General features: G+C 46.9%; 1 protein-coding gene across 4 annotated transcripts in view; it reads left to right on the top strand.

Annotated features, from left to right (window-relative positions):
- Positions 1 to 12,087, top strand: part of lrp4 (low density lipoprotein receptor-related protein 4) — a 102,565-nt gene that overhangs the window by 38,998 nt on the left and 51,480 nt on the right. For all 4 annotated transcript variants that reach the window (XM_052062439.1, XM_052062440.1, XM_052062438.1 and 1 more), the window contains exon 2: positions 8,102 to 8,248. In XM_052062439.1, the coding sequence (XP_051918399.1) occupies positions 8,102 to 8,248 (147 nt within the window). The remainder of the gene's footprint in view (positions 1 to 8,101; positions 8,249 to 12,087) is intronic.

The following is a 12,087-nucleotide window of genomic DNA, read 5'->3' as shown; positions in this document are numbered from 1 at the left end:
ACACGCTTACAGTACACTAGCCGCAGGCAGAGGTACCCATCCAAACGCAGACTTTATTCGCCATCAAGGTTGGAAACAGGCTTCTTTTCTTCGCATTTGTATTTTGCGCCTCAAGTAATAACGCATCACTTCAGCACGAGACATGGGCGATTGAGGCAAGCTCGGTGCGACTTTTGCCCCAACCAGTTAGCTAGCATCTGGCTTCGCTAGCTACCAGTGTTGCTAAACACGTTGCGAATTTGCCCTTGAGTCAATAATCGTCACATCCGAGGGGGCAAATAATCTACACATCTGACAAGTGTGGGATGACGAGGAAAGACTGGGGAAGCCGCGCTAATTGTCAAGCTAACCTAAGACAGGGCTAGCGCGTTCAACGTCTGATTTCAGTGCTTGGGATGATGGAATCCACTTTTCACAGACGTAATTCCGGAAATGCGTTCAAGCGGACAGCGTCCAACTTTGAACAACAAAATAGTAGCGTACATTTATGTTATGTCCATGGCTCTACGGGTGAGATGTGAATTTAGTAGCCTACTTTACAAGGTTTAGATCGACAGAGCTAGCTACTAGTGTTGCTAAACACGTTGCGAACTTGCCCCTGAGTCAATAATCGTCACATCCGAGGGGGCGAATAATCTACACATCTGACAAGTGTGGGATGACGAGGAAAGACAGGGAAGCCGCGCTAATTGTCAAGCTAACCTAAGACAGGGCTAGCGCGTTTAACGTCTGATTTCAGTGCTTGGGATGATGGAATCCACTTTTCACAGACGTTATTCCAGAAATGCGTTCAAGCGGAGAGCGTCCAACTTTGAACAACAAAATAGTAGCGTACATTTATGTTATGTCCATGGCTCTACTGGTGAGACGTGAATTTAGTAGCCTACTTTACAAGGTTTAGATCGACAGAGCTAGCTATTAGTGTTGCTAAACGCGTTGCGAACTTGCCCCTGAGTGAATAATCGTCACATCCGAGGGGGCGAATAATCTACACATCTGAGAAGTGTGGGATGACGAGGAAAGACTGGGGAAGCCGCGCTAATTGTCAAGCTAACGTAAGACAGGGCTAGCGCGTTCAACGTCTGATTTCAGTGCTTGGGATGACGGAATCCACTTTTCACAGACGTAATTCTGGAAATGCGTTCAAGCGGAGAGCGTCCAACTTTGAACAACAAAATAGTAGCGTACATTTACGTTATGTCCATGGCTCTACGGGTGAGACGTGAATTTAGTAGCCTACTTTACAAGGTTTAGATCGACAGAGCTAGCTACTAGTGTTGCTGAACACGTTGCGAACTTGCCCCTGAGTCAATAATCGTCACATCCGCGGGGGCAAATAATCTACACATCTGACAAGTGTGGGATGACGAGGAAAGACGGGGAAGCCGCGCTAATTGTCAAGCTAACCTAAGACAGGGCTAGCGCGTTTAACGTCTGATTTCAGAGCTTGGGATTATGGAATCCACTTTTCACAGACGTAATTCCGGAAATGCGTTCAAGCGGAGAGCGTCCAACTTTGAACAACAAAATAGTAGCGTACATTTACGTTATGTCCATGGCTCTACGGGTGAGACGTGAATTTAGTAGCCTACTTTACAAGGTTTAGATCGACAGAGCTAGCTACTAGTGTTGCTAAACACGTTGCGAACTTTCCCCTGAGTCAATAATCGTCACATCCGAGGGGGCGAATAATCTACACATCTGACAAGTGTGGGATGACGAGGAAAGACTGGGGAAGCCGCGCTAATTGTCAAGCTAACCTAAGACAGGGCTAGCGCGTTTAACGTCTGATTTCAGTGTTTGGGATTATGGAATCCACTTTTCACAGACGTAATTCTGGAAATGCGTTCAAGCGGAGAGCGTCCAACTTTGAACAACAAAATAGTAGCGTACATTTATGGATTGAGGGTCCATGGCTCAACGGATGAGACGTGAATTTAGTAGCCTACTTTACAAGGTTTAGATCGACAGAGCAGCGCTATATACAGTTATGCGATCATTTGCAGTGTGTCATTCACATTCGTTGAAGGTCTACGATTGGAGTCGATCAAATACATTCTTCCGAACGCTTCATGTGGCACCAGAAGCTTTTGCTAACACCGCCGCCAGCATGTGAATTAAAATCAACGATTGCAAGAGGAGTACAGCACCTCGTTGTTATCCTGTCACGAACATATTGAATATATTTGCTGGTAATTTCACCCTTGGATAGAAACGACAACCTCCACTTGTAGTCGTCCCTTTTGAGATCCCGACACCCATCCCCCTTGTTTTTGTGTTCAAATTATTTGTAACCTCCTTTCTTTTTCTTCTCCACACTGGTCTCATTCTGTCTGGCTCTCCCCTCCCTCCTCAACAAAGTGGCGGCCAGAATGACGGGCAGCCGTCCACTCATCCCCGGCCAAGTCAGTGTTATGTTTGAACTGAATTCAGAGACGGCTGGCCAGTGATGGATCGCGCGCGTGTGTGCGCGCCTGTGCATTTGCCGTGAATGTGTGTGCGGTTCAATTCATCCCTTTCCTTATTTCAACCGAGAGTTCCTTTAGCAGCAGGACGATGTCTCGGTGAAATTCTAATCATGATGTTCTCGTTTCTTTTCAAGGGAAGAAAATAGGCGTCCTCCCACCTACTTCTTCTCACTTGCACTTAGTTAATTGGCACGAGCTTTGCCACCTATAAGTTTGTGCACTTTCTGTTTCGCGCTCGAATGAATCACTGCCCGTGACTAATGCGGCAGTGTCTCTGTGCATTTAAGTTAAAATGGAGATTGTCTGGCATGAAATGTTGGCCAGCAGCAGTCAGAAAAAAAACACATACACACACCCTCTTGCTGAGTTATAAGAAATTGATTGACTGCCACAATGCGATAAGAGTTTTAATGAAAGCCTGAGATGAGCAGGTGTAAAAAGAAACCCACACAGAATGCGAGTGGGCAAGCCAAAGGGACGAGTTCGTGAAGACGAGGCCGTCCAGAAAGATTTTTAGTTACGCTTTGAACATTTGGCATCGATTCAGAGCTCCTCGCTCATTTTACGAGACATGCCCAAAAGTCCCAACAGCAGATCTTTGCGTTTTTGAATTCCAAAGCATCTCTTTCATACAACTCGCTGCTCAACTCACTGCTGCTGTGGTTACCGGCTGGCTGCGCTGACGATGGGCAAATTAGTAGGTGCAGATGAGCCAATGGAGCAGAGGAACTGGCCTGTTTGGCATCTCGTCGTCATGTCAGCGTGACAGAGCCCACAGAACCAGAGGGAATGTCGTGAATGTGTTCTTTGTGGGTTGGCGAAACTTAAAAAGGACCCATATGTTGTCATAGAGTGTAGTATGGAGTTAAAATAGGGAAAAAAAAGACCTTGGGAAATGGAATGCTCCCTTATTTGAGTTGAATGTAAATTAATATTTTTAATCTGTAAGGTCCACTTAGTGTATGTACTGTCCATCCATCCATCCATCATCTACCGCTTATCCGGGGCCGGGTCGCGGGGGCAACAGCTTTAGCAGGGAAGCCCAGACTTCCCTCTCCCTAGCTACTTCGTCCAGCTCTCCCCGGGGGATCCCGAGTCGCTCCCAGGCAAGCTGGGTGACATAGTCTCTCCAGCGTGTCCTGGGTCTTCCTCGGGGTCTCCTCCCGGTGGGGCATGACCGGAACACCTCCCCGGGGAGGCGCTCAGGAGGCATCCGAATCAAATGCCCAAGCCACCTCATCTGGCTCCTCTCGATATGTACTGTATGAAGGGATTTGTGTCTGGGCGGTTTCCAATAAAGTTACAACACGAACCGGAACAACTCACCTGGCTCTGTCAGCCTACATTTGACCTTTTGTGGGCGTTTTGTTGTTTTGTTTTTTTCGTATGTGGCATTTATTGCGTTCATCACATTGAACGCAGATTCGACAAGGACCAGCCAGAAAATCGGCCCCAAGCTGCGGTTGTTTAAAGAGCTGCTCATGTTCAGAGTTTGGTTTGAACAGACTTTCTTCATTTCTCTGAACATCTGCGTTGACCTACTCCATTTGAATTGAAAACAAATAAACAAGCTAACAAACAAAAAACCTCCACAGCATGAAAAGAATTGTGCTTAATTAGTTCCATTGCGGGCGGCCCGGTAGTCCGGTGATTAGCACGTTGGCTTCACAGTGCAGAGGTACCGGGTTCGATTCCAGCTCCGGCCTCCCTGTGTGGAGTTTGCATGTTCTCCCCGGGCCTGCGTGGGTTTTCTCCGGGTACTCCGGTTTCCTCCCACATTCCAAAAATATGCATGGCAGGCTGATTGAACACTCTAAATTGTCCTGAGGTGTGAGTGTGAGCGTGGATGGTTGTTCGTCTCTGTGTGCCCTGCGATTGGTTGGCAACCGATTCAGGGTGTGTCCCCCGCCTACTGCCCGGAGACAGCTGGGATAGGCTCCAGCACCCCCCGCGACCCTAGTGAGGATCAAGCGGTTAGGAAGATGAATGAATGAATGAATAGTTCCATTGCGGGCGGCCCGGTAGTCCGGTGATTAGCACGTTGGCTTCACAGTGCAGAGGTACCGGGTTCGATTCCAGCTCCGGCCTCCCTGTGTGGAGTTTGCATGTTCTCCCCGGGCCTGCGTGGGTTTTCTCCGGGTGCTCCGGTTTCCTCCCACATTCCAAAAATATGCATGGCAGGCTGATTGAACACTCTAAATTGGCTGGCAACCGATTCAGGGTGTCCCCCGCCTACTGCCCGAAGACGGCTGGGATAGGCTCCAGCACTCCCCGCGAACCTAGTGAGGATCAAGCGGCTTGGAAGATGAATGAATGAATAGTTCCATTGCTGCAAAAAAATTCTTTGGCCCCAATCTGTGTTGGGGCTTTTATTTAATTTACAGATTTTTTTTCCATACTACCAAACAGGTTTACAGTCTTTGCTCTCCTACTCGTGTATCAGGGGCTTGTTATTGTTTGTTCGGAGGCTCCTTCTTCCGTAGCGCTATGTCAGCATGAACACCGTCGGCTGCCGGTGAGGTGGGACACCCCTTGGATATATTGTGATCCAGCTTTTTGGATGGTTCAAGCTCAACGGTTGCCGGGACACCGTTGGTCTGCTGCAGCTACGCCGTTCCAGCAGTTGGAAAGGTGACGGACAGAATTGACAAAAGACATGCACATTCGCTCCGCATTCCCGCCGTGCACGGTTACTATGTCCGATGGCTCAGTCAAGCCCTCGTCTATTTCTTGCTTATCGGTTTTCAAAGGATGACAGACAGAAAAAAATGTCATTGCGACCCTCCAGGTAGTCTCCTGGGCGGTCCGCGGCTAATTAACTCGCCGCCTTTTTATGTAGCTCCAAGCCTGCGGGCCACCTGCTCTCCAGCCCGGGTTACTGTTGTGTGTTTTGGCCCCACGATTCTCTCCTCGGTTCGCCGCACGTGTCAATTATAACAACTGCAAATTATGTGAGCTCTAAGACTTGCGTTCTGCAGCCACCTCTGGCTCATTGTGCCGAGCGCAATTGGACTGCGAGGCCGAGAATCTTCATGTGGGTCCCTGAGAGGTGGGGTGATTTTTTTTTTTTGCGGTATCATTTGTGTTTATTTGAGATGTGGGGACCACCTGTGCTGTTCCGCAGCAGGGCTGTTTAGACAGTTTGTGGTGACTCCTTGGTGGCCTTTGTTTTCTTTTTCCTCTCTCACCGTTCCCTTTTTGGCAGGAGCAGGTGAAGGGAGGGTTGCCTGACGACCAAGTTCAACAATTCACTTTGCGTTTTTTTTTTTTTTTGTTATTGGATGGAAAGTAGAAACCTTGTTGTAGTCTGTGTATGCTGACTGACCCACAATTCATTGACAAAAAAAATGATTTGACTGATTTCAAAACCAGTAGTCTATTCATTTGTTGTGTTCAAGTGATCTTTTTTTTGTGTGTGTGTGTTTTCACTGTCATAACGGTCTTCCGAGGGGAAGACGCAACTCCAAAATGTCCCGGAGGGAAATGACTTTGACACCCCTGGTCGATCGGATCGGTGTTTTTTTCAAATTAAAGCAACACAGCAGCAAAGCAACGCGAGTGTACATTCCCAACTTTATATTCTTGTTATAGACGGACTGATGAATGAGCGTATTAGCCACACACACACAGTTCAAAATGATTTCATTTTGAACTGTTTACATATCCGTGTTGATGAATGAGGCGGAGAATGTACCTTTTTTTTGATTCGAGATCAATGAAAGTAGTTTTTCTATTCCCCAGGCAGCCATGTGAGATTATTTACTTTTAAGCGCTTACCACCCGTCCAGTATTATAGCTCATCAGCTAGTTCCTGCGGAAGGCTGGTAAGGTGGGCCTTCGGCCCACAAAAGTGTTGTTGCTTGGTTCAACTTTTTGTTCATCTTCATTGCTTATCGCGAAAATAAAAAGATGTTTAGCTCTACTAAATAACTAACAATTTCATTGCAATGCTTGTGGGTAGACAACATTTTTTCGCTAAGATGCCCGCGCGATCGTAGTGAGCCACTGCCTGAGCGGCGCGGTGAAGTAGGTACGTTTTGAAAAGGGACAGACGGAAGGACAGACCGCGTGCGGGACGACGCGCAATATATATATAGATTTGCGTGATGATGACCCATCAGAAAAGGGTTAACCAACGCAAAAATGAGAAATGATGAACCAGGAAACTCGGAAATTAGGGTGTTCTCTTTTTCTTCTCCGAGAGGTCTGGAAAATCAGGGTCAGCGAGGGAGAGAAGGTGGGGAAGGGCTTGGAAATAAGAGGGGACAGCTATAGGGGGGAGTGTGATGAAGGGATGGTGAAGAGAAAGGAATGAGAAGAAAGAATGGGGGGGGGACTAAAAAAGAAAGAGGCCATTAATTTAGTGCAGTGGGAGGGATCTGAAGGTTACTGAGCTCTCTCTGCCAGGCCCTCCTGGGTTGACTGATGCCTTTGTGAAGAGGCCAGAAACCGCGCACACACACACACACACACACACACACACACACACACACACACCAATGCCAACACACACGATCGCACTATCCAAAACCATCCATTAAACACCGAAGTATTCCACTGAGTTTGTTGCATCAAGCTAGTTTCATCAAACAAGGCGGTCATTAATGTGCTTTCAAGTCAACAAGAGCGTTATTTATTCCTTTTCCTGAAAACAGGTGTGTTACGGTATTCGTGGAGATCACTTATTTCTTAAAACCTTAATGGCCAGGCCGTGGGCGACATACTTTACGATAGCATTTTACCTAAACAAAACATTGTGTCCTTCCCCCAGATTGTCGTCTTGCAAATTTAATAAGTTATTTTTATTTTTTTTTGGACAGAAGAACCGCACTGGTAATGCGATTGGATGAAATGGTGTGCTGCTTTCGAAAGACGTTATCTCAAAAGGGATCAGAGTTGTCATGACAGTGCTTGTTCAAACTGGTAGACATAGGCATCATGACGTCTTTCGGCGGGCAGAAACTTGCGTTACACACGGATGTTCCATCACACATGAAATCATATCGGCGTGCCTATTGAGTTCACCTGCGTTTGTTTTGTTTTCGAGGCATTCATTGTGTAGTGTATTTTCAGGACGATGTAAAAACATGGGTGTCAAAGTCATTTTTGTCTCGGGCCACATTTTAGTTACCGTTTCCCTTGGTGAGGGCCGTTATGACTGAAACCAGATCAAGAAGTCAAGAATAACTGTTGATTCAACTCTTGTTTCAGCTACTATCACGAGATAGTTTGGTAACAAGAAAATGCTTACAATATCTCTCTTATTTATTACATGTGAGAATAAAATTTTCGGTAGACATTTTAGAAAGCATCATGGAAGTTGACATGTTTGACCTGCTTTTGCCGGCCACCTAAAATGACATGGCGGGCCAGATCTGGCCCACGGGCCTTTGGTTTGACACCTGTGATGTCACACATTCCAACTCCTGGCTGAGATTGAATTATGTGACCTGTTCAAATGCACAACACTCGAACTTTGCATTTCACAATTTTACAGAGTTGAATCTTAATCACCAATACTTGCATTTTTTTAGCAAAATTATGCAAAAAAAAAACCAAACTGAATTGGTTTAGATGTTGAATCATTTTTTGTCCATGGATATTTATCTTTTTTTTTCCCCCCCTGTGTGTAGGAGTTGAGGGCAGTGCTGAGTGTTCCTGTGGGAGGAACCACTTCACGTGTGCGGTCAGTGCGTTTGGCGAGTGCACCTGCATACCGGCTCAGTGGCAGTGCGACGGAGACAACGACTGCGGGGACCATAGTGATGAGGACGGATGCAGTGAGTTCACCCGACTGTTTTTATTAATGTTATTATCGGTATCGGTTATTATCATTATCTATGGTCACGAGCTATGGGTCGTGACCGAAAGAACGAGATCCCGGATACAAGCGGCCGAAATGAGTTTTCTCCGCAGGGTGTCCGGGCTCTCCCTTAGAGATAAGGTGAGAAGCTCGGTCATCCGGGAGGGGCTCAGAGTCGAGCCGCTTCTCCTCCACATCGAGAGGAGCCAGATGAGGTGGCTTGGGCATCTGATTCGGATGCCTCCTGAATGCCTCCCTGGTGAGGTGTTCCGGGCATGTCCCACCGGGAGGAGACCCCGAGGAAGACCCAGGACACGCTGGAGAGACTATGTCACCCAGATGGCCTGGGAACGCCTCGGGATCCCCCGGGGAGAGCTGGAAGAAGTAGCTAGGGAGAGGGAAGTCTGCGCTTCCCTGCTAAAGCTGTTGCCCCCGCGACCCGGCCCCGGATAAGCGGTAGAAGATGGATGGATGGATGGATGGATGGATGGTATTCCTCTTTCAGTTCTTTTACTTGACCAGTACGTTTCATGTTTCAGTAAACGTCCAGTGTGCAAAAATTCATGGTCAGGATTTAAAATCAGGACTTGAATCACTCTTTCTGTACTTTTAGAAGCAAGAAACCAACACGCCAAGTGGTTCAAACTTCAACCCGCACATCCATTGTTTGTTTACTCTCAACATTACCCAAGTATCAAGTGGTAGATTTTGCTTCACAGCGATAAAAACCTGATGCGGTTTGTGTTTCCATCACACATTTTGTGGGTGGGATGGTAAATGGCTGCGTCCGCTACATAAATAACGTGACATCATCCCAGCGAGACGGTACGCCAACGAAGTGAAACGCAAAACACACAGCGAGGTGAGCTGACATCATCCGTAAACAAACACCAATTTTTTTTTGCACTGGTTTGTATTTTCTTTCCCTTCAATTACTTTCCATCATCAACCCAAAACGGATAGTTTTGAGGTTTTCCGTTTGAAAAGCAACAGGGCGCCACAGTGCACGAGCGTACGTAAACCTACACTAAAGATGCTGGAAGCGTCAAATTACATTATTAGCTATTTTATACCACGTTTCCAATGGAAGTGCCTAAAATGCTTATTATAAAAACGAACCTCTTGGTGGAAATCGAGACTACAGTTTTGTAGCTTTGAGTTATAACTTATATTGATTCTGGCCGACGTGTAACTTCAACCCATTTAACTCGTTCCCGCATGGTGCTAATTTGTAAAACGACCGGACTTCTGAATAATGCCAGAATGGAACGCATGTGCTCGGCCAGCCATTTCCTGCCTAAATAAGAAGAAAATAATAAAAAGAAAAAGTATAATTGGACCCATATGGCTCCCATCATCACCGAGGGAAACACGGAATGGTTCACTGGTCCGGGCAGGGTTTTCTTTCTTGTGCAGAAGCAGGCAAAAGAGGCACTTTGCATCGCTGGATTGTGACCTGGCACGCTAACTGCTTTGAGTGACAGACATTCTGTGGCAGAACGTTTGACTTGAGAAAGGTCTTTGAGATGGCGACGGTTGTCAGGAGCGCGTCGGGAGAAAGGTGTCTTCTCCACCTGTAAAATGTTCCGTTCAAATGCGAAATGTCAACGTGAGAACCGCGGAAAAAGGAAAGAAGCTGCCCTGCGGGTAGCCGCCTCGACGGATTCTTTGGGTGTGATTTCCATCAATCTGTCTGTCATATCAAACTAGCTGCAAAAGCGGGAGAAAGGACGGCAAGTGTTATCGATCTGCGGACGGTTAAGCGTCTGATTGTGGCGTATTGATCTGTTGTGTGACGCTTATTGAAGGAGACGCATGGAAGCAGTCGACAGATAATAGATCACAGGCTTTGAATTTTTTGACTGGCCCATCAAATTTTTGGCGTGGTTTTTACATCAGTGCAAGTTTTATCATTAGTATGTGCAGATATATCATTTTAATATATTAGAAACCGATGACCGTTAGACCATCCATCCATTTAATGATACGCTTATCGTCACAAGAGTCGCAGGGCATCCTGGAGCCTCTCCCAGCCGTCTTCGGGCGCGGGGGACACCCTGAACCGGTTGCCAGCCAATCGCAGGGCACACAGAGACGAATAACCATTTGCGCTCACACTCACACCGTGGGGCAATTTAGAGCAGGGCCCTCAACCTGCGGGCTGCGGACCGGTACTGGTTCATGGGTCATTTGCTACCGGGACGTACAGAAAGAATAAATAACTTACGTTACTTCCGTTTTATTAATTTTGGAATCTGAAAGATTCATTCATTCATTCATCTTCCGAGCCGCTTGATCCTCACTAGGGTCGCGGGGGGTGCTGGAGCTGTCTTCCCAGCTGTCTTCGGGCAGTAGGGGGGGGGACACCCTGAACCGGTTGCCAGCTAATCTCAGGACACACATAGATGAACAATCGTTCGCACTCACACTCACACCTAGGGACAATTTAGAGTGTTCAATCAGCCTGCCACGCATATTTTTGGAATGTGGGAGGAAACCGGAGCACCCGGAGAAAACCCACGCAGGCCCGGGGAGAACATGCAAACTCCACACAGGGAGGCCGGAGCTGGAATCGAACCCGGTACCTCTGCACTGTGAAGCCGACGTGCTAACCACTGGACTACCGGGCCGCCCAATCTGAAAGATTTTATTTTGAAAAGCTGTCGGATTTTCTGTTACATCCCCGTCTACAGTGTGTCACTCTTGACGCAGGTCAAGGCGCGCTTCTTGGTCGCGTCATAGGTTACCGCTAAAATGAAACCCAGGAGCTCGCAAAATGAGTAAAATTGCGGCGTATCTTATTTTTAAGACATGTTTAAACACTACCATGGCGACAAGAGAGTGTTGCGGCCCGATAGGACATTCCTCGTGTCATGATTCGTGTTTATTATTATATTTGGAAAATACCAGTTTTCATATTATTTTGTTGTATTTATCTGTCACACCTTCAAAATGTTAGCCTACTTTGGGTCGAGCGATCCAGCTGCTTTCCCATTCATTCAATATGGTCAAATATGGTGGCTTCATAAACCCTCAGCAGGTAAGAACTGTGTATTTTGCAGGTTGAGGTGGAAGAAATTCTCCTTGTGAGAATGTAAAGTCACAGCCTTGCGTGTCAGTTAAATTGCATTTATTATTATTTTTGAATGTGTTCAGGTTTTTTTTTTCCTTCCAAGGGAGCACTTTACACAACTCAGCGGGAACAACAGACATGTGTGACCGTGGGAGCGTAGACCCTAAATAACACAAAAACACACTGATAAACACGTGGACTGCTCCTCTCAGCATATTTCGAACAATGCGGTTCTGTGGCTTCTCGGCTTTCTTTTGAACGTGAACATTTATGTCAATTAATCCCCACCCCGTCCCAAAAAATTCTCGAGAAAGCGGCCATTGTTCTGCATGACACTGGAGGAATGTGGAGAACAAGAAGTCTGCGAAGCTCTCCCTTGTAAACTTTGTATCTAATTACAATGTGGAAATCACGTGGAAATTGTCTGGTGCAGATGTTGCCTCCGCTTGCGCTGCCTGTCTGCGAGTGCGAGGGTTCGTGCCCTTTTTCCTCCAGATAAAGTTTCATCGCTGTACTGAGACTCCCGAGGTGAAAAGGAGAGTCGATGGGGGACTTTGAAGAACATTTAGTTTCCTCTTTAGAGGCATGCGAGCCCGTCGATGTAAAAGACGGAGCGAATGACACTCAGGGAACACGAATGTAGTTGATGGAGTTTCAAGGTGAGTAGTAAAATGGTAAATGGGCCTTGCAGCAGGCGGTCACCTAATACGGGTGGAAAGGGAACTTGTCCTTTAAATCACAAT

The sequence above is a fragment of the Hippocampus zosterae genome, chromosome 4 (assembly GCF_025434085.1).
Source record: "Hippocampus zosterae strain Florida chromosome 4, ASM2543408v3, whole genome shotgun sequence".
Lineage (NCBI taxonomy): Eukaryota > Metazoa > Chordata > Actinopteri > Syngnathiformes > Syngnathidae > Hippocampus > Hippocampus zosterae.
Note: the sequence above shows the minus strand (reverse complement) of the source record. Positions and strands in the feature narration are given on the sequence as shown.